At 31.5% G+C, this 20,979-nt stretch overlaps 8 protein-coding genes across 8 annotated transcripts; all 8 read left to right on the top strand.

The window, feature by feature from the left end:
* The first annotated feature begins 122 nt into the window (after nucleotides 1–122).
* LOC142597646 (RCC1 and BTB domain-containing protein 1-like) lies at nucleotides 123–4,744 on the top strand. The gene is made up of 2 exons (XM_075732575.1): nucleotides 123–2,559; nucleotides 2,645–4,744. Exon 2 carries the CDS (start codon nucleotides 2,986–2,988, stop codon nucleotides 4,609–4,611), a length of 1,626 nt encoding a protein of 541 aa, XP_075588690.1. The 5' UTR covers nucleotides 123–2,559; nucleotides 2,645–2,985; the 3' UTR covers nucleotides 4,612–4,744.
* LOC124496477 (RCC1 and BTB domain-containing protein 2-like) lies at nucleotides 338–1,765 on the top strand. The gene has a single exon (XM_047059997.2). It carries the CDS (start codon nucleotides 338–340, stop codon nucleotides 1,763–1,765), a length of 1,428 nt encoding a protein of 475 aa, XP_046915953.2.
* A 695-nt stretch (nucleotides 4,745–5,439) lies between the features above and the next one.
* Nucleotides 5,440–6,982, top strand: LOC142597667 (RCC1 and BTB domain-containing protein 2-like). Its single transcript, XM_075732694.1, has 2 exons — nucleotides 5,440–6,010; nucleotides 6,149–6,982. Exons 1-2 carry the CDS (start codon nucleotides 5,440–5,442, stop codon nucleotides 6,949–6,951), a joined length of 1,374 nt encoding a protein of 457 aa, XP_075588809.1. The 3' UTR covers nucleotides 6,952–6,982.
* A 316-nt stretch (nucleotides 6,983–7,298) lies between these two features.
* On the top strand, nucleotides 7,299–8,968 carry LOC124496466 (RCC1 and BTB domain-containing protein 2). The gene has a single exon (XM_047059986.2). It carries the CDS (start codon nucleotides 7,381–7,383, stop codon nucleotides 8,914–8,916), a length of 1,536 nt encoding a protein of 511 aa, XP_046915942.2. The 5' UTR covers nucleotides 7,299–7,380; the 3' UTR covers nucleotides 8,917–8,968.
* Nucleotides 8,969–9,775: 807 nt separating this feature from the next.
* LOC124496469 (RCC1 and BTB domain-containing protein 2) lies at nucleotides 9,776–11,035 on the top strand. Its single transcript, XM_047059990.2, has one exon. It carries the CDS (start codon nucleotides 9,776–9,778, stop codon nucleotides 11,033–11,035), a length of 1,260 nt encoding a protein of 419 aa, XP_046915946.2.
* A 4,633-nt stretch (nucleotides 11,036–15,668) lies between these two features.
* On the top strand, nucleotides 15,669–19,691 carry LOC124496465 (platelet glycoprotein 4). The gene is made up of 5 exons (XM_075732581.1): nucleotides 15,669–15,762; nucleotides 15,824–17,838; nucleotides 17,910–18,436; nucleotides 18,512–19,372; nucleotides 19,454–19,691. The coding sequence occupies exons 3-5, from the start codon at nucleotides 17,969–17,971 to the stop codon at nucleotides 19,667–19,669; spliced, it is 1,545 nt and encodes a 514-aa protein (XP_075588696.1). The 5' UTR covers nucleotides 15,669–15,762; nucleotides 15,824–17,838; nucleotides 17,910–17,968; the 3' UTR covers nucleotides 19,670–19,691.
* On the top strand, nucleotides 15,877–17,589 carry LOC124496462 (RCC1 and BTB domain-containing protein 2). Its single transcript, XM_075732576.1, has one exon. The coding sequence runs from the start codon at nucleotides 15,877–15,879 to the stop codon at nucleotides 17,482–17,484; it is 1,608 nt and encodes a 535-aa protein (XP_075588691.1). The 3' UTR covers nucleotides 17,485–17,589.
* Nucleotides 19,692–20,146: 455 nt separating the features above from the next.
* On the top strand, nucleotides 20,147–20,903 carry LOC124496476 (nanos homolog 2). Its single transcript, XM_047059996.2, has 2 exons — nucleotides 20,147–20,269; nucleotides 20,387–20,903. Exons 1-2 carry the CDS (start codon nucleotides 20,248–20,250, stop codon nucleotides 20,803–20,805), a joined length of 441 nt encoding a protein of 146 aa, XP_046915952.2. The 5' UTR covers nucleotides 20,147–20,247; the 3' UTR covers nucleotides 20,806–20,903.
* Nucleotides 20,904–20,979: the final 76 nt, after the last annotated feature.

The raw sequence follows: 20,979 nt of genomic DNA on the forward strand, positions 1-20,979 counted from the left end.
ATTGATTGATTGTTGATCAATAAGTTTGATGATGATGATGATGATGATAATGTCCTAGGCAATTATCACATATTGTCAATGTATCAAATTATTTGGCATTTTGTGCTGATCATTTCTTTTCTGCTGTCACAAATTCTCGCATATAGTTTGCCAATAGTGTCTATGATTCGAGTGTTTTTCATCATCGATAATGGAAAGATCACCGACTGAAAATATTGATATTGAATTATTCAAAGATGATTTCGAAAAAATTGATCAAGAATTTCTCCAATCCTTCATTTCGATTTTCAGTTTTTTTACTTTCAAAGAAAAGAATCTCAAAAAACAATTTTTATTGATGACCAAAGAAGCTACATATGCGTATGGTAAAGAAATATGCTCATGGTTATCGTTGGAACATGATTGGACCAAACCACAACGGATATGGTGTAAAAATGGTGTGAAAATTGTTCAAGTAGATTCTGGCTATGGTTTTGTTGCCATTCTAACTGATGATGGTCGAGTGTATCTGGCAAGCAATGATTCTAATTGGAAGACGAATAATACTTTCCGATTAATCAACACCGGTAATGATCGTTTCAAGATGATTGCTTGTGGATGGCATCATTTATTATTGTTACGACAAGATGGTCTTGTTTTCACTATGGGTGATAATCATTGGAGTCAAATAACTGGCGATGAAAAATCCCCATATGAATGTATGATCCACATTGATAACCTAGAAAATGTCAAGCTCATAGTTGGTGGAGGGCTTCATAGTTTATCAATGACTAATAAAGGAGAAATTTATTCCTGGGGCAGTAATGATTGGGGTCAATTAGGTCTGGGTGATGAAGAAGACCGAGGCATCCCATGTCTTGTTGCATTTCCTATTGCTAATTCGATCGATATTCACATCAAAGATATTGTAGCTGGCAAGTATCATTCATTATTTTTATTCGAAAATGGTCAGCTTTGGGGATGTGGTTCTAATAGTGATGGTGAACTTGGTCTTGGTTTTGATAGATCAAAACCGACAAAAATGCCAATTGAAGATGTACAACAAATTGCATGTTCAAAATTCGACAGTTTTTCATTGGCATACCGTGGGTCCTGGTATTATGCATGGGGTAGAACCAAATATGGCATATGGTCATCACCTAAAAAATTGAATAATCCACATTCATCATTTGCTTCTGCGTCGACAATGATTCTATCATCACCACACACATTTGGTCTCACATCAATAATCCATGCATTCGGATCATATGATTCACTATCGTACAAATCAATCCTCCGATTATTCAATAATCAGCATAATTATGATGTGGAATTTATAATAGACAAAAAAAATATTAAGGCGAGTAAATGCTATCTCAAATCTGCTTCGGAATATTATCGTCTAATGTTTTCCGGTAATTGGATTGAAAAGAATCAAGTAATCATCAACGATTATTCGTATGAAACATATTATGCCTACTTGCTTATGTTACATACGGGTAAAATTTATATTATTCGTCAAAATATAACCGAGCTTGTTGATTTGGCCAACTGTTATGGCGATGAAAGATTGATGGAATATTGTGAATCATTCATACGGAATGATTTGGATGAACAAACTATGCCCACATATCTTCCATTGATTAAAAAATACGAAATGAAGAAATTGCATGATAAACTCACTCATCTTATTATCGAACAAGTGCTGCCCAAAATTACCGACAATCTTCTGCAAAACAATGAAAAATCTATTGAATTTCTCAATCGTTTTTACGATCAACAATAAGTTTTTCAACGAATGTGAATCATTAATTCAGTTTTTGCAAAACAATATATTGGCGTTGATCTGATGCGAAAATCTTCTTTGTTCCATTAAAAGATTTTTTTCTATCAAATTGATAATGATTTCCAATGAGTTTAATTATCATTTCAATTGCGACAATTTTAATTTGATTCCGAGAATATTTTTATCCACGTTTTGATTTGAGTAGAGTAGTAGATTCAATTTGTATTGCTGTTGTTCAATCACATTACCAAATTATTTCTATCAATATGTTTTAAATGGTAATGATGATAATGTCCAAGGAAATTATCTAAAATTATAGACATCAATCTGTCAATATTGTAAAATTCTCATCCTATTTGCAAGCATATTACAATGACGATCCATCATAGTTTATTACATGCATATATAGCTTGTTTGGTCATCAATAAAATTTTTTTTTCTCTTTGGAAATGACAAAGCTAAAAATCGAAACAAGTAATTGATAAAACTCTTGATCAATAGTTTTCGAGATCATCTTGAAATAACTCAATATTGATATTATCAGCCGGTGATCTTGCCATTATCGATGATCAAAAACACTCGAATTCTAGACACACTATTGACAAACTATATGCGAGAATTAGTGACAATAGAAAAGAAATGATTAACAAAAAATCGTTTTATATACATTGATGACAAGTTGTGATAATCACCTAGGGCATATATCATCATCAAACTTATTGATCAACAATCAATCAATCAAATAATTTGAAAAATAAAATAAAAATCGAAATTGTAATATGCATCATTACAATGTAAAAACCGTAACGACAATAATCCGATGATGATAAATTTTATCCTTTAAATTATCATTTGTTTATCTTTTCTTTTTACACCAAGATGGTGATTATATCTCGAAAAACACAACAGCAACCAGAATCAAATTGTATGTCAATAGGATGGTCTAAAAAAAAATTGATTAAAATCAGTAATAATATAATCATTGATGATTCTTAATCAACTTGTATACAATATATTGAAAAATTTGATTTACTTGATAATGTCCCAGGGAATTATCTTTGTGTTTTTTATGATTTGGATATTTTTTTTTTGTTTGATGGTTGATTATTTGATCAGTTCCATTTGATCACATTTATTCCGTGAATTTTGTCTCTGAAAATTGTTTGTGTGTGTGTTTGTAGGCATTTGATTTTTGTTTTTTTTTAATAAAAGAAAAAAAAATGTCATCATCACCAGATGCATTTGTTGATATTAATCTATTCAAAAATAATTTCATTGCTATCGATAAAGAATTCATACAATCGATTGTATCGATTGCAAGTTTATTTGGTAAAAATAATGAATATATTTTCATCACTAATGATAATTCAACATATGCTTATGGTAAAGAAATTTGTTCATGGTTATCATTTGTTCATGATCCAAAACAACCGCAACGAATTTCATTGTTGAATGATAAAAAAATCATTCAAGTCGATTATGGTTATGATTTTGTTGTCATACTAACTATTGATGGACAAGTTTATATGGCCAATGCTACCAATTCGGAATGGAACAGAACATTTCGTTTGATTAATTCTGATTGTGATGATCGTTTCAAAATGATTGCTTGTGGATTATATCATTTACTATTGTTGCGACAAGATGGTACAGTTTTTGCAATGGGTGCTAATGAATGTGGCCAAATAACCGGCCATTTACCATCATCATATGATAAAATGATCAATATTGGTTTAGAGAATATCGAACGTATTGCTTGTGGACAATTTCATAGTTTGGCATTAACCAATTCTGGTAAAATCTATTCCTGGGGACGTAATAAATATGGTGAATTAGGTTTAGGTGATCGAAAAGATCAACATATTGTCTCAATCGTTTCATTTCCTAACGATGATGATCAAATAATTGATTGCCGAATCAAAGATATTGCTGCTGGTCAATATCATTCGTTATTCTTAATGGAAAATGGACAACTATATCGTTGTGGTAATGATTGTCCAATTACATTTGATGATAATGAAAAAAATATTGCATTGACACCGACAAAAATATTGAATATTGAATGTCATGTCACAAAAATGGCCTGTTCAAAAGATTATCCATTCTCATTTATTTTGTTGAAATCACCATCATCATCATCACAATATTATGGATGGGGTAATGTAAACAATAAAAAACATTGGCAATCACCAAGAAAATTGGATGAACAACAACTTGAATCATTTTCAGCTGCATCATCATTGATATTCAAATCACCAATTACATTTGGTTTGACATCAACAATTTATGTATTCGAATCACAGAATTCAATATCATCATATATTCAATTATTTAATCGTTATGATAATTATGATTTCAAATTTATCATTCGTAATCAATCGATATTCGTTAGTAGATGTTATCTAAAAATGGTATCCAAACATTTTCATCAATTATTTTGCTCTGCTGATGATTGGCTTGAAAAAACGGAAATAGAAATCGAAAAGTATTCCTACAACACATATTATGCTTATCTTGGTTTATTACACGATTGTGCCATTCGTATTGATCGATATAATTTAAAGGAATTTATTGATTTAGCCATCGAATACAAAGATGAACGATTAATGGATTATTGTCATAAATTTATACAAAATGATCTGGATAAAAAAACATTGGCAAATTATTTTTCATTAATTAAAAACTATCAATTGCTCAATCAATTTCATATTCAACTTGGCCGACTTACTATTGATGAAATATTGCCAAAAATTGTGAATAAACTTGTTGAAAATCAAAATGATTCGATTCAAAAATTTCTCGAATGGTTTTTTCATCAACAAACTTTCATTGAAAAAGAAATTTAAAATTTAAAATTTTATCATCACTACAGTGATGTTGACTTTTAATGAAATTCTTTCATTATTTTTAAAATATTTGATGATTCATTATTAAACAAGGTACTGGGATGCTTCCAAAAAAATTTTTTTTCCTTTCAAATTGTTAATTGTGTTCAGTTTATTTGTTCCACCCACTTCCGACAAATTTGCAACAAATAACGGAAATTCTGATCTTAAAATCTATTGAATTTCGCAATTAATTTTTTCGAACAACCACTATTGTTTTTAACGGGAGTGAACCATTGATTAAGTTCTTGCAAAAAAAAAAAAAATACATTGGCAATGGTCTAATCCTGTTTTTTTGTTCCAGTAAAAGATTTTTTCCACCGAATAGAATAGATAATAGATAATGGTTTCCAATGAGTTTAATTATCATATGGATTGCGACAATCATTATTTGATTCCGAGAATTTTTTTTTGTTGAGATTATTATCGTCTTTATGGTTTTCACTCAATTTTTCAAATTATTTGATTAATTGCTGATAAATAAGTTTAATGATGATGATAATATCCCAGGTAATTATCACAAATTGTCAATGTATCGAATGATTTAGCATTTTTTGTTGATCATTTCTTTTGTGCCGTCACTAATTTTATCATATAGTTTGTTAATAGTGTCTATGATTTGGGTGTTTACGATCATCGATAATGGCAAGATCACCGACTGAAAATATCGATATTGAGTTATTTCGAGATGATTTTAAAAACATTGACCAAAAATTTCTCCAATCAGTTGTTTCGATATGCAGCTTATTTACTTTCAGAGGAAATGACGTTAAAAAACATTTTTTACTGATGACCGAAGAAGCGACATTTGCATATGGCGAAGAAATATGCTCATGGTTATCGTTGAAACATGATATGACCAAACCACAACGGATATCTTGTCTTGATGATATGAAAATCTTTCAAGTAGATTCTGGCTGGAATTTTGTTGCCTTTTTAACTGAGGATGGTCGTGTGTATCTGGCCAGTAAGGATTCTAATTGGCAGACGAACAATACGTGTCGATTGATCTCCACCGGTAATGATCGATTTAAAATGATTGCTTGTGGATACAAACATTTATTATTGTTACGACAAGATGGGGTACTTTTCGCTATGGGTGATAATAGTTATGGTCAAATAACTGGTAATGAAAAATCATCATATGAAAGAATGATCCAGATTGAAGACCTAAAAAATGTCGAGCTCATAGTTTGTGGAAGAAATCATAGTCTTGCATTGACTAACGCAGGAAAAATTTATTCCTGGGGACGTAATGATTTTGGTCAATTAGGTCTTGGTGACAAAAAAAACCGAAACACCCCATGTCTTGTCCCATATCCTATTCTGATTCATAGCCGAATCAAAGATATTGTGGCTGGCAAGTATCATTCATTATTTTTATTCGAAAATGGTCAGCTTTGGGGATGTGGTTCTAATAATCAACCAACTATGATGAACTCGGTCTTGGTGACCAATTATTAAGACATATATACCAGTCGATCGACCCTTTTTGCAGAAACTTCATCAACGCCGCAAATCCCATCAACGCTGAAAAAAATACCGATTAAAAATGTACGAAAAATTGCATGTTCAAAATTCCATTTCTTTTCATTCGCACATGATGGATCATCGTACTATGCATGGGGCGAAACCAAAAATTCCAAATGGTCGTCACCTAGAAAATTGGATGGTCGACCAAAATCATTTTCAGCTGCATCATCACTGATACTAGGATCTGCAATAACATTTGGATTGAAATCAAGAATAAATGTATACAAATATCATGAACCAATATCAACCAAATCGATCATTCGACTATTTAATAATCCTGATAATTATGATGTCAAATTCGTAATCGGCGATAGACGTATATTGGCATGTAAATGTTATCTTAAATCAGTATCCGATTATTATTGTTTAATGTTTTCTGGTGATTGGAAAGAAAAAGTTGAAGTAGAAATCCGTGATTATTCCTATGAAACATATTATGCATATCTACGTATGTTACACTATGACTGCATTGAAATCAATCGAAATATTATCTCTCAACTGATCGATTTGGCCACTTGTTATATTGATAAAAGGTTGATAAAACATTGTAAAACATTCATACGGAATGATCTAAATGAACAAACTATGCCAACATATCTTCAATTAATTAGCAAATACGAAATGAAGGAATTGTACGATAAACTAAGCCATATTACTATCGAACAAGTGCTACCAAAAGTTACCGACAGCATTCTGCAAAACAATGAAAATTCTATTGAATTTCTCAAATCGATTTACGATCAACAACAATTGTTTCTACGGAAGTGAATCATTGATTCACTTCTTTCAAAAAAATATATTGGCCACGATTCAATGTAAAAATTCTCTTTGTTCCATTAAAAGATTTTTTCCATCAAATTGATAATGATTTTCAATGAGTTTAATCACCACTTCATTTACGACAATTTTGATTTGATTCTGAGAATGTTTTTTTTGTCGAGATTATTATCGACGTTAGGATTTTACAATGAAATGATTGAAACAATTTCGATCTCCACTTAATTTTTCAAATTATTTAATTAATTGTTGATAAATGAGTTTGATGATAACGATAAAGTCCTATGTGATTATCACATATTGTCAACGTATCAAATTATTTGGCATTTTTTGTTGATCATTTCTTTTCTGCTGTCAATAATTCTCGCATATAGTTGGTCAATAGTGTGTTTATAATTCTAGTGTTTTTCATCATCGACAATGGCAAGATTACCGAATGAAAATATTGATATTGAATTATTTCAAGATGATTTCAAATACATTGATCAAGAATTTTTCCCATCAGTTGTTTCGATTTTCAGTTTTATCTTCATTTGCTACAAAGAATATTTATTGATCACCGAAGAAGCGACATTTGCATATGGCGAAGGAATATGCTCATGGTTATCGTTGAAACATGATATGGCCAAACCACAACGGATATCTTGTCTTGATGATATGAAAATTGTTCAAGTAGATTCTGGCTGGAATTTTGTTGCCATTATAACTGATGATGGAAAAGTATTCATAGCCAGCGATTTTTATTCTAAATGGAAAACGAACAAAACATTACAATTGATTTCCAACGATAATGATCAGTTCAAGATGATTGCTTGTGGAGATTCACATTTATTATTGCTACGACAAGATGGTCATGTTTTCGCAATGGGCAGTAATTGTTATGGTCAAATAACTGGTAATAAAACATCATCATATGAAAGTATGATCCACATTGATAACCTAGAAAATGTCGAGCTCATAGCTTGTGGAGCGTTTCATAGTTTATCAACAACTAATAAAGGCAAAATTTATTCCTGGGGCCTTAATCATTGGGGTCAATTAGGTTATGGTGATGAAAACAAACGAAACACTCCATGTCTTGTTCCATTTCCAAATAGTGATTCAAGCTGCATCAAAGATATTGTGGCTGGCATGTATCATTCATTATTTTTATTCGAAAATGGTCAGCTTTGGGGATGTGGTTCTAATTATCATGGTGAACTCGGTCTTAGTGATAATATTGGACGATCAACACCGACAAAAATACCAATTGAAAATGTACAACAAATTGCATGTTCCAAATTCGGCAGGTTTTCATTTGCACATGATGGATCATTGTATTATGCATGGGGCAAAACCAAACATGGCCCTAATTGGTCGTCACCTAGAAAATTGGATGATTCACATTCATCATTTGCTTCTGTATCAGTTCAGGTATTGGATTCACCAATCACCTTTGGCATCACATCAACAATCTATAAATTCGGTTCACATGATTCAATATCTTACAAATCAACATTCCAATTATTTGATAATCAAGATAATTATGATGTGGAATTTATAATTGACAAAAAAATTATTAAGGCATGCAAATATTATCTAAAATCTGTATCGGAATATTATCGTCGAATGTTTTCCGGTAATTGGAGTGAAAATAATCAAGTAATCATCAACGATTATTCATATGAAACATACTATGCCTATTTACATATGTTACATACGGGTAAAATTCATATTACTCGTCAAAATATAACCGAGCTTGTTGATTTATCCAACTGTTATGGCGATGAAAAATTGATGGGATATTGTAAAACATTCATACGGAGTGATCTAAATAAGCATACGATAAGCATATATCATCCATTAATTCGAAAATATGAAATGAATGAATTACACGATAAACTCATTCATCTTGACCAAAATCACCGACAATCTTCAACAAAACGATCAAAATTTTTTAAAATCTTTTTTGTCTAGTTTCACCATCTACAATCAATCATTCCATATTGTTTCAAAAAAATTAAAAATTTGCTTTTTCATTTTTCTTTTTAATTTTGATCAATAAATCAAATTCAAAATCAAAACCATTCAAATGACTTGCTTAGCTTATTTTTCACAAAAATTTGGTTCTTATATGCTATTTAATTCTTTTTTCTCTTCTGAATTGGCAGGAAACCGAAAAATTGGAATGGCAAAAACCAGCCTGGAAAAAATGTGGCCATGTATCACAGACTTATTTTCAGGGCCCGATAAAAACTTTGGACTCGTCCACCACTTTCGATCAACGTACGGTGGTAAATATGAGTAGCAAAACAATCACCCGAACACATGGTCTATGTGACAAGTGGAGTGGTCAAACCGATTGGCAGTGGGACAGTTGGAAAAATCATATAAAAGTCCATGCCACACAAGCAATCATCAAGTCATCACCTCGGATCATTTTTGCTGGCTGGCCGTTTTAATTTACCACCATCATCATCACCACAAACATTTTGTTTTTTATTTTTCCAACACCTGTATTTTCATTTTTACAATATTAAATTTTCTTATATTTTTAAATCTGTGTTGTGTATGAATACGCATGTGTGTATTTCATCATCGACCTAATGGCAAGATGACCGACATGAAAATACATGATATTGAATTATTTCAAGATGATTTCAAATCACATTGATCAAGAATTTTTCAATTATCAGTTGTTTCGTGAGTGTTTTTCATTTTCAGCAAGATCATCGACTGAAAATATAATCGATATTGAATTATTTCAAGATGATCTCGAAAACATTCATCAAGAATTTTTCCAATCAAAAAATTTACTTTAAAACAATTTTTATTGATGACCGAAAAAGCTACATATGCATATGGCGAAAAAATATGCTCATGGTTATCGTTGAAACATGATATGACCAAACCACAACTGATATCACTTTTAAATGATAAGAAAATCGTTCAAGTAGATTCTGGCAGGGATATTGTCTCCATTCTAACTGATGATGGACAAGTATTCATAGCCAGCGATGTTAAATCTAAATGGGAAACGAATAAAACATTACGATTAATCAACACCGGTAATGACTGTTTCAAGATGATTGCTTGTGGAAGGGGGCATTTATTAATGCTACGACAAGATGGTCATGTTTTCGCTATGGGTGATAATAGTTATGGTCAAATAACTGGTAATGAAAAATCATCATTTGAAAGTATGATCCACATTGCTAAACTAGAAAATGTCGAGCTCATAGTTTGTGGACGGTTTCAAAGTTTATCAATAACCAATAATGGAGAGATTTATTCCTGGGGCCTTAATGAATTTGGTCAATTAGGTCTTGGGGATGAAAAAAACCGAAACACCCCATGTCTTATTCCATTTCCAAATGATGATTTAATCGATATCCGAATTAAAGATATTGTGGCTGGTATGTATCATTCATTATTTTTATTCGAAAATGGTCAGCTTTGGGGATGTGGTTCTAATAAATATGGTGAACTTGGTCTTGGTGTTGATATTAAACGATCAAAGTTGATGAAAATACCGATTGAAAATGTACAAAAAATTGCATGTTCAAAATTCGACAGCTTTTCATTGGCATATGATGGATCATCGTATTATGCATGGGGCAGAAATAGCAGCTGGTCAGCACCTAAAAAATTGGATTATCATCCGACATCATTTGCTTCTGCATCGACAATGATTCTATCATCCCCACTAACATTTGGAATCACATCAACAATCTATGAATTCGGATCACAGGATTCAATATCGTACCAATGCAAATCAATCATCCAATTATTTGATAATCAAGATAGCTATGATGTGGAATTTTTGATTGACAAAAAACGTATCAAGGCGAGTAAATGTTATCTCAAATCTGTATCGGAATATTATCGACGAATGTTTTCCGGAAATTGGACTGAAAATGATCAAGTAACCATCGACGATTATTCGTATGAAACATACTATGCATATTTACGTATGTTACATACGGGTAAAATTCATATTAACCGTCAAAATATAACCGAGCTTGTTGATTTGGCCAACTGTTATGGCGATGAAAAATTGATGAAATATTGTGAAACATTTATACGGAATGATTAAAATTTCTTGATTTGATAGGTTTTACCATCAAAAATCCTTTATTAGATAATAATTCCATTGTTTCAAAAAAAAATTAAATCAAAAATTTACTTTATCATTTTTCTTTTCCAATTTTTTATCAATAAATCAAAACAATTCATATGACTTGCTTAGCTTATTTTTTTTCGCTTTACCATTGCCATCCATATGGATAACAATGAAAAAACAATCAATTTTCATAATTAAATTCATCATCAATTGGCCATCGATAATGATCATCAACTTAGTATTCGACGCTTTTCTTCAAATCGCTCCTAAACAGTCGTCATTTGAAATATTTTTGTAAAACTTCGAACAATTATCTGTCGCACCACAAGGTACAAGAATAATGTCATATGAGCTTGATACCTCGAGTCTCTAGAGGTCAAAAGGCAGAAAATTGTCACTTCTAACAGCGAAGAGGTATACAAAAATTGACCTTTTTTCAAAAACCTTTCCATTTTTCTCTCTTTTTCTGAATTTTTGATAAAAATCAAAGGGGTGCAAAATGGTTTTCCAACATAAAAACCACCAAAAAAATCGACCAAAATGGCTGTTCGGTTTCATTAACAGTCGTATATTAACATTAGGAATTTCTATGTAAGAAATAAACATGTGATGTCCTAAAATGAACATCGATTTTGAATTCTTTTTGAATTGACAAGGAAGCGAAGAATTGGAATGGCAAAAACCAGCGTGGAAAAAACGTGGCCATGTGTCACAGACTTATTTTCAGGGCCCGATAAAAACTTTGGACTCGTCCACCACTTTCGATCAACGTACGGTGGTGAATATGAGTAGCGAAAAATCACTCAAACACATGGTCTACGTGACAAGTGGCGTGGTCAAACCGATTGGCAGTTGAATAGTTGGAAAAATCATATAAAAGTCCATGCCACACAAGCAATCATCAAGTCATCACCTCGGATCATTTTTGCTGGCTGGCCGTTTTAATTTACCACCATCATCATCACCACAAACATTTTGTTTTTTATTTTTCCCACACCTGTATTTTCATTTTTAAATTTTCTCATATTTTTAAATCTGTGTTGTGTGTGAATACGCATTTGTGTATGTTAACTTTGTCCACCAAGAATGCTATACATGACATACATATACAATACATGACGTCACGCATTTGTTGATCATTCCTTTCCACCGTCATTAATTTTCGCATATTCTCGTTGGTCAATATTTTGTGTTTATAATTCGAGTGTTTTTCATCATCGATAATGGCAAGATCACCGATTGATAATATCGATATTGAATTATTTCAAGATGATCTCGAAAACATTGATCAAGAATTTCTTCAATCAGTCATTTCGATTTTCAGCTTTACTACTCCCCTAAACTCTAAAAAGGAATTTTTATTGATGACCAAAGAAGCTACATATGCTTATGGCAAAGTAATATGTTCATGGTTATCGTTGAAACGTAAAATGACTAAACCACAACAGATACCGCTTTTAAATGACATGAAAATTGTTCAAGTAGATTACGGCTGTAATTTTGTAGTGATTCTAGCTGATAATGGACAAGTATTCATAGCCAGTAATCGTCCTGGTTGGAATACGAAAAAAACATTACGATTGATTTCCAACGATAATGACCGTATCAAGATGATTGCTTGTGGAGAGTCGCATTTATTATTGTTACGACAAGATGGTCATGTTTTCGCTATGGGTGATAATAATTATTTTCGATTAAATGCTCACAGAGAATCATATGACAGTATGATCAACATTGATAACCTAGAGAATGTCAAGCTCATAGTTTGTGGAATGCGACATAGTTTTTCAATAACTAATAATGGAGAGATTTATTCCTGGGACATTAATAATTGTGGCCAATTAGGTCTTGGTGATCAAAAAAACAGAAACACCCCATGTCTTGTTGCATATCCTAATGCTGACTTGATCAATATCCGAATCAAAGATATTGTTGCTGGTTATCAACATTCATTATTTTTATTCGAAAATGGTGAGCTTTGGGGATGTGGTTCTAATAACCATGGTGAACTTGGTCTTGGTGATAAAAATAATCGATCGAATTTGACAAAAATACCGATTGAAAATGTACAACAAATCGCATGTTCATCATCCTATTCATTGGCATATGATGGATCATCGTACTATGCATGGGGCGAAACCAAATATGGCAATTGGTTATTACCGAGAAAATTGGATGATTCGTATTCATCATTTGCTTCTGTGTCGACAATGATTCTATCATCACCACGCACATTTGGCCTCACATCAATAATCCATGAATTCGGATCATTTGATTCAATATCGTATCAATGCAAATCAATCATCCAATTATTCGATAATCAAGATAGTTATGATGTGGAATTTATAATTGACAAAAAACGTATAAAGGCATGCAAATGTTATCTCAAATCTGCGTCGGAATATTATTTTCGAATGTTTTCCGGTAATTGGGGTGAAAATGATCAAGTAATCATCAACGATTATTCGTATGAAACATACTATGCATATCTACGTATGTTACATACGGGTGAAATTCATATTAATCATCAAAACATAACCGAACTTGTTGATCTGGCCAATTGTTATGGTGATGAAAGGTTGATGAAATATTGTGAAACATTCATACAAAATGATCTAAATGAACAAACTATGCCTACATATCTTCCATTAATTAACAAATATGAAATGAGGAAATTGTACCATAAACTCAGAAATATGGCAAGACCACATACTGAAAATATCGATATTGATTTATTTGATGCTTTGGATTACATCGATCAAGAATTTCTCAAATCTGTTGTTTCGATTTTCAGTTTTTTTACTTACGAAAAAATGGATAAAAAAAAAGAATTTTTATTGATGACCAAAGAAGCTACATATGCATATGGCAAAGAAATATGCTCATGGTTATCATTGGAACGTAAAATGACTAAACCACAACGGATATCTTGTCTTGATGATATGAAAATCGTTCAAGCAGATTTTGGCTGGAATTTTGTTGCCATTCTAACTGATGATGGTCGAGTGTATCTGGCAAGCGAACATTCTAATTGGAATTGGAAGACGAATAATACTTTCCGATTAATCAACACCGGTAATGATTGTTTCAAGATGATTGCTTGTGGAGAGTCGCATTTATTATTATTACGACAAGATGGTCATGTTTTCGCTATGGGTGATAATAGTCGTGGTCAACTAACTGGTAATGAAAAATCATCATATGAAAGTATGATTCACATTGATATCCTAGAGAATGTCAAGCTCATAGCTTGTGGAAGGCAACATTGTTTATCAACAACTAATAAAGGAGAAATTTATTCCTGGGGACATAGTAAATCTTGTCAGTTAGGTCTTGTTGCATTTCCAAATGATGATTCAACCCGCATCAAAGATATTGTGGCTGGCTTCCAACATGCATTATTTTTATTCGAAAATGGTCAGCTTTGGGAATGTGGTTATTATTATAAACGATCAACACCGACAAAAATACCGATTGAAAATGTAAAAAAAATTGCATGTTCGAAATTCCACTACTTTTCATTGGCGTACGATGGATCATCGTATTATGCATGGGGCAAAACCCATTATGGCAGTTGGTCATCACCTGAAAAATTGGATGATTCGCATTCATCATTTGCTTCTGCATCAGCTCAGGTATTGTATTCACCACTCACATTTGGCCTCACATCAATCTATGACTACAAATCACATGATCCAATATCGTACCAATGCAAATCAATCCTCCGATTATTTGATAATCAAGATAGTTATGATGTGGAATTTTTAATTGACAAAAAACGTATTAAGGCGAGTAAATGTTATCTTAAATCTGCATCGGAATATTATCGTCTAATGTTTTCCGGCAATTGGATTAAAAAGGATCAAGTACCCATCGAGAATTATTCGTATGAAACATACTATGCATATCTACGTATGTTACATACGGGTGAAATTCATATTAATCATCAAAACATAACCGAACTTGTTGATCTGGCCAATTGTTATGGTGATGAAAAATTGATGAAATATTGTGGAACATTCATACGGAGTGATCTAAATGAACAAACTATGCCCGCATATGTTTCATTAATTGAAAAATACGAAATGAAGGAATTGGACGATAAACTCACTCACCTTACTATCAAACAAGTGTTACCGAAAGTTACCTAGAATTTTCTACAAAACAATCAAAAATCTATTGAATTTCTCAATTGATTTTACGATCAACAACGATTGTTTTTTTAACGGATGTGAATCATTAATTCAGTTTTAATTCAATTCTTGTAAAAAAATACATACATGATCTAATTCGAAAATCCTGTTTGTTCCATTAAAAGATTTTTTTTCCATCAAATTTATAATGATTTCAAATGAGTTTAATTAATCGTAATCATCATTTCAATTGCGACAATCATGATTTGATTACGAGAATATTTTGATTTGGGTAGAGTAGTAGATTAAACTTGTATTGTTGCTAAATTATTAAATGTTTTGTTTGTTGTTTTTTTTGGATTTGATTTGATTTGACCAATCTTTTTCCATCATTTATTCGAAATTTTTTTTTCAAGTTCAAATAAAATTTGATTACACATTATATATGAACGTACCTCGTGATGACGATGATGATGATTGTTCGAAACTTTGTCATGTGCTTCGTTTTTTGATTCGCTTCATGTTTTTCAACATTCATTAATTTGATTATTATCAAACACGTATCTGGTATTGTTGTTTGTTTTTTTTTGTTTCTTAATAATTTCATTTCCATTATTGTTCATTATAGATTTTGGTTTTTTATTCGTTTGTCCTTGTTTGTTACGATCAAATTTATCAATCATGCATAAATCACGAGATGATGTTATCGAAATCGAGCTATTTAAAGATGTTTTCAAATCGATTGATCAAGAATTTTTTGATTCAATTATCTTAATTGCTAGCCTATTCAATGATAATGGAGAATTTCTTTTAATCACCAATGATTATAACGTCTATGTTTATGGTACAAAAATTTGTTCATATTTATCATTTGAGCATGATCAAGGACGTCCACAAAAAGTAGCCATTTTAAATGGTTTTGAAATCGTTCAAGTGGATTCTGGTGAAAATTTTGTTGCCCTATTAAATCATGATGGTCAAGTCTATCTCGCCAGTAATGATCTTAATTGGAAAACAAATGAAACATTCAGATTGATTTCAAATGATGATAACCATTTTGAAATGATTGCCTGTGGAGCCAAATATTTGTTGTTGCTACGTCAAGATGGTATGGTATTTAAATTGGGTGATAATGAGTATGTTCAATCAACCTGTGGCTTATTATCATATGAAACAATGATCTATATTGGGCTCGAAAATGTCAAGCAAATATCTTGTGGACGATTTCATAGTATTGCCTTGACTAATACGGGCGAAATTTATTCCTGGGGCCGTAATGAATATGGTCAATTAGGTGTTGGTGATAAAAATGAACGAATCACTCCAACTATTGTTAAATTTGACACTACGATCGATAATCAAATCAAAAATATTGCCACTGGTGAAAATCATTCACTATTCTTAGTCGAAAACGGTCAACTTTGGGGTTGTGGATCAAATTGTGATGGCCAACTTGGCCTTGGCATTGATAAAACAGATAACTATTCTGGTTCAAAAATGATAGTCAATAAACCAATTGAAAAACCCATAAAAATACCGATTGAAAAGGTGAAAAAAATGGCATGTTCAAAGTTTCATAATTTTTCCCTGGCTTATGATGGAACATCATATTTTGGTTGTGGCCAAATTAGAAACAAAAGTTTTTGGCGATCACCTTGCAAACTGGAATCAAAATCATTTTCAGCGGCATCAGTAAATATGATTTCCTTTCCAATAACATTTGGCCTAACAACAACGATCTATGAATTGGAACCTCATTATTCTATATCGACCATCAGATTATTCAATAATCCAGATAATTTTGATGTAGAATTCATAATTAAAGGTAAACGTATAAAAGCATGTAAATGTTACCTAAAAATGGAATCTGATTATTATCGTCGAATGTTTTCTGGTGCTTGGAAAGAAAATATCGAAGTAGAAATCAAAGATTATTGCTACAATACATATTATATCTATTTGCGTATGTTACATTCTGGCTCGATTCGAATCAATCAACAAAATATAACCGAACTAATCGATCTGGCCAATTGTTATTGTGACGGAAGATTAATGCGATATTGTCGAACATTCCTACAAAATGATCTCAATAAACGTACAATGCGCACATATCTTTCATTGATTATAAAATATGAACTAAAAGAAATGCATGCCAAACTTGGCCAACTTGCCATCGATGAAGTATTGCCGAAAATTACTGATAATATTCTTCAAAACGGTGATGATTCTATAACAAAATTTCTTGATTGGTTTTTCAATCAACAATCATTTCTTAAAAATGAAATATAAATCATCATCATTTGTTTGCATTTTTTTCTACATCGAATGAAATACGTGTGATTATTAATTAATTAAAACACTAATTGAAATTAAAATTGAAAACTTTTCGCGAAAGATTCGAAATTTTGTGCGCATGTGTATTTTGTTTGTTTATTTGTTTCGAATGTGTTTGAATTTAAGTTAAGTTAAAAAAAAAAATTTTCAACGTTTGTTACCAATTGTTGTCGATAAATGAATGAATGTCAACATTTTGTTGGTATCTTTGGATACCGAAGAAATAAAAAAAAACCTTGAAATAAGAAATATTGATCCGTTGAAAAGAAGCAACACACACACACACGCAATTTACTGAAAATTCATTTGGTGAGTTGCATTGTTTTTTAGCTTGAATATTTTCAACTGATAAAAAAAAAACTTTCAATTTGTTTTTACAGTTTTGCCAATAATGTTTTCGAATCGAATCAAATGATGAATATATCGAATAACGGTCATCATGGGTAATATGGTCATACGTATGTTGATGACACAATTGGCACAACGTTATAGTTCAAAAAAGAATGAACGTTTTCTCATTGTTTTCGGTACATTCTATCTATTTGCCGGTATTACATTATATTATTTTCTAAATGATGTACTATTCAACACATGGTTGGAATGGATTATGCAATTAAAACCGAATGGAATGATATTGAATATTTGGCAACAAACCAATCTAACCATAAAAGTATGGTTGTTTAATATTGAAAATGGTGAAAAATTTGTGGCCGGCACACAAAACATACGGATCCGTGAAATTGGTCCGTTTTGTTTCCACGGTCATCGACAGCGGACAATTATTGATTGGCCATTGGATTATGATTTAATTCGATATAATGAAAGTTTTCATTATGAATTTGATCCGAAACAAAGTGTTGGTCCACTATCAACGACGATGATTAAAACGATTAATCTTCCATTATTGGTATGTAGATTTTATGAATTTTTTCTATATATAAAAAAAAAGAATCTGATTTTAATCACAATCACATATACGCAGATGATATTAGGCTTTATACATCGCAATTCTTCTTCATATTTGAATGTAAATTTAACCGAATGGATCAAAGATAACAATGAATTGATTATTGAAAAAAGTGTTGGTGAAATTCTTGGCATAATCAATATGAATGCAACAACCAGTGGTGATGATGATAGTGGTGGAAATGAATTTGGTTTTACATTTTTCGATTCGGATGAAATTTATGGACCAATTGAATCGTATACTGGTTATCGTATGAAAAGAAATTTTAATCAATATTATCGTTATCAAGATAGAAAAGAATTTGAAAATTTTCAACATATCGCTTGTAATCGTTTAAAAGGAACAGAAGGTTCATTTTTTGGCCTGGATAAACATCCAGATGATTTTGTTTTGAATATATTCAATCCACATATTGCATCGTGTCGATCATTTCGTTTTGTTTATAATGGTCTCAATCAAATTGATTGGATACAAACACAACGTTATCAATGGGATTTAGAACAATTTTCTCTTAAATATTATGCTGATAATTGGTGTTATTGTCCAGAATACATTGATGATGATGATGAAGAATGTGATGGACGATTCTATTTGAACCAATGTAGTGATGATGATCATCAACAACAATGGTTATTAATGACAAATGTTCATTTTTTACATACAACAAATCTAGCACGTATAATACGTGGTTTACGACCCGATCCATTGAAGCATCAATCATATATCGAAATGGAACCAAGATTTGGTGCTACCATTGATTCACGATTACGTATTCAATATAATTTCAATCTAATGCGACCATATAAATTTTATGAAAATTTCAATCTTAATTTCCATCATAAACCATCGGTTGTACCATTCATATGGATTGAAGAGGTTTGTGGAATATTTTTTGTTTTTGTTTTTAATTCATAAATTTATATAAATTTGTTTTTTATATTCGTTTATTATCGACAGTGTTATACAATGAACGATGGATTCTTTAAATTTCTTTTACAATTTTGTTCATCATTTCTCATAATCATTTCATATTTTTATGCATTTATAGCAACATTTGGTGTTTGTTTAATTTTAATTGGATTGATAAGATTGTTGAAAAAATTTATTAAACGTCGTACGGCTGTCAAGAATGACGATAATGGTGATGATGATGGTGATAAGGAAAAATTTTGAATAAAGAAAACATTTGAATTTGGATTTTTTTTTAAATTTCCTGTTAACCATTCTTGACTATAGGGGCAAATATTCGAATTCAAATTTGTTCCACACAACATTCCAACAACAAGAATTGACCTCTAGATTCACCAATAGGCCTAGGACCTAGGACAGCGTTTCCCAAACTTTTTTGACCGCGACCCAGTACGAGATTTTTCGCGATCGACCCTATGAGAAAAAAATTTATTTACATTGCAAATTTTATTTTTTAATTTTTCTGCGACCCAGTAATGGGTCGCGACCCACACTTTGGGAAACGCGGACCTAGGACATTGATATTGACGATTAGTCTACTACCACTACTACTATCACTACTACTGCTTCTTCTTCTTCTTCTTTGTCTTCTAGTGTCTTGATGATCCTTTCATTTTGTCATTTGAATTTCATTTTTTTTGACACTAATTAACCAATAACAGATCAATGTGGACATAGCAACTGTATGCTAAATTAATATATCGTTATCAATCATCATCGGTAGTGGTTTTAATTTAAAGTGTTGAATGTTGTCGATGAAATAAAAATAAAACAAATGAACTATGACCAATATATTACATGCATGTATTAAAACGCACTTTTTTGACATGATCTTTTCATAACACTTGTCGACCATTGTCCAGCCAATTCGATTTTCATTTTTTTGTTTTTGATTTTACTTTTTTTTTGGTTTTCCTGAAGCAAACAACAAAATGTCCGAAAATCCAAAAAAGATTAAACCATACTGGACTCAGCCATCCGAGCCGATTTATCCTAATGGAAATGTTGATTATATCAGTATTGAATTAATGAGAAATTATAGAGGACCATCTTGCAATTTTTGCCGTGAAAATGGTGAACCATTTCAAATTTGGTCATCACATTATTTGCGTGATCAGAATGGCAAACTTCAATGTCCAATTTTACGGTCACATAGTTGTGAGTTTTGTGGAGCAACTGGAGACCATGCTCACACAAGATCATATTGTCCATATAAACATAATCCATTGGTAACCGATGTTCTTGGACAAGAACATTTTTACAATATGGTCGATTTAAAACGTGATGAATACAATTCGGCTGGAAAACCGACACCAAGTCGTTTTCGTAAAAAAAAATAAATGGAATCATAATCATTGAAATTCAATTCATTGTGATCATTCATTTTGATTGTATTTTATATTTCAATCATTTTTTTTTAATAAAAAATTTTTATTTTGATGCAAAATACTGAAACTTACTTGTTGATTAATTTTTTTTTTCAAACTTTGCCCAATAGATGGCCATAGTGTATG

This window comes from Dermatophagoides farinae, chromosome 7 (assembly GCF_024713945.1).
Source record: "Dermatophagoides farinae isolate YC_2012a chromosome 7, ASM2471394v1, whole genome shotgun sequence".
NCBI lineage: Eukaryota > Metazoa > Arthropoda > Arachnida > Sarcoptiformes > Pyroglyphidae > Dermatophagoides > Dermatophagoides farinae.

What these genes read in the sequence shown, in the direction of transcription:
- LOC124496477 (XM_047059997.2), top strand. Translation starts at nt 338, where the DNA reads ATGACCAAAGAAGCTACATATGCGTATGGTAAAGAAATATGCTCATGG.
- LOC142597646 (XM_075732575.1), top strand. Translation starts at nt 2,986, where the DNA reads ATGTCATCATCACCAGATGCATTTGTTGATATTAATCTATTCAAAAAT.
- LOC142597667 (XM_075732694.1), top strand. Translation starts at nt 5,440, where the DNA reads ATGACCGAAGAAGCGACATTTGCATATGGCGAAGAAATATGCTCATGG. An exon ending in AATCAAAGATATTGTGGCTG is followed by an intron (nt 6,011 to 6,148) that starts GCAAGTATCATT and finishes CCCTTTTTGCAG; the next exon opens with AAACTTCATCAACGCCGCAA.
- LOC124496466 (XM_047059986.2), top strand. Translation starts at nt 7,381, where the DNA reads ATGGCAAGATTACCGAATGAAAATATTGATATTGAATTATTTCAAGAT.
- LOC124496469 (XM_047059990.2), top strand. Translation starts at nt 9,776, where the DNA reads ATGACCGAAAAAGCTACATATGCATATGGCGAAAAAATATGCTCATGG.
- LOC124496462 (XM_075732576.1), top strand. Translation starts at nt 15,877, where the DNA reads ATGCATAAATCACGAGATGATGTTATCGAAATCGAGCTATTTAAAGAT.
- LOC124496465 (XM_075732581.1), top strand. Translation starts at nt 17,969, where the DNA reads ATGGGTAATATGGTCATACGTATGTTGATGACACAATTGGCACAACGT. An exon ending in CGATTAATCTTCCATTATTG is followed by an intron (nt 18,437 to 18,511) that starts GTATGTAGATTT and finishes ACATATACGCAG; the next exon opens with ATGATATTAGGCTTTATACA. An exon ending in CATTCATATGGATTGAAGAG is followed by an intron (nt 19,373 to 19,453) that starts GTTTGTGGAATA and finishes TATTATCGACAG; the next exon opens with TGTTATACAATGAACGATGG.
- LOC124496476 (XM_047059996.2), top strand. Translation starts at nt 20,248, where the DNA reads ATGACCAATATATTACATGCAT. An exon ending in GACCAATATATTACATGCAT is followed by an intron (nt 20,270 to 20,386) that starts GTATTAAAACGC and finishes GTTTTCCTGAAG; the next exon opens with CAAACAACAAAATGTCCGAA.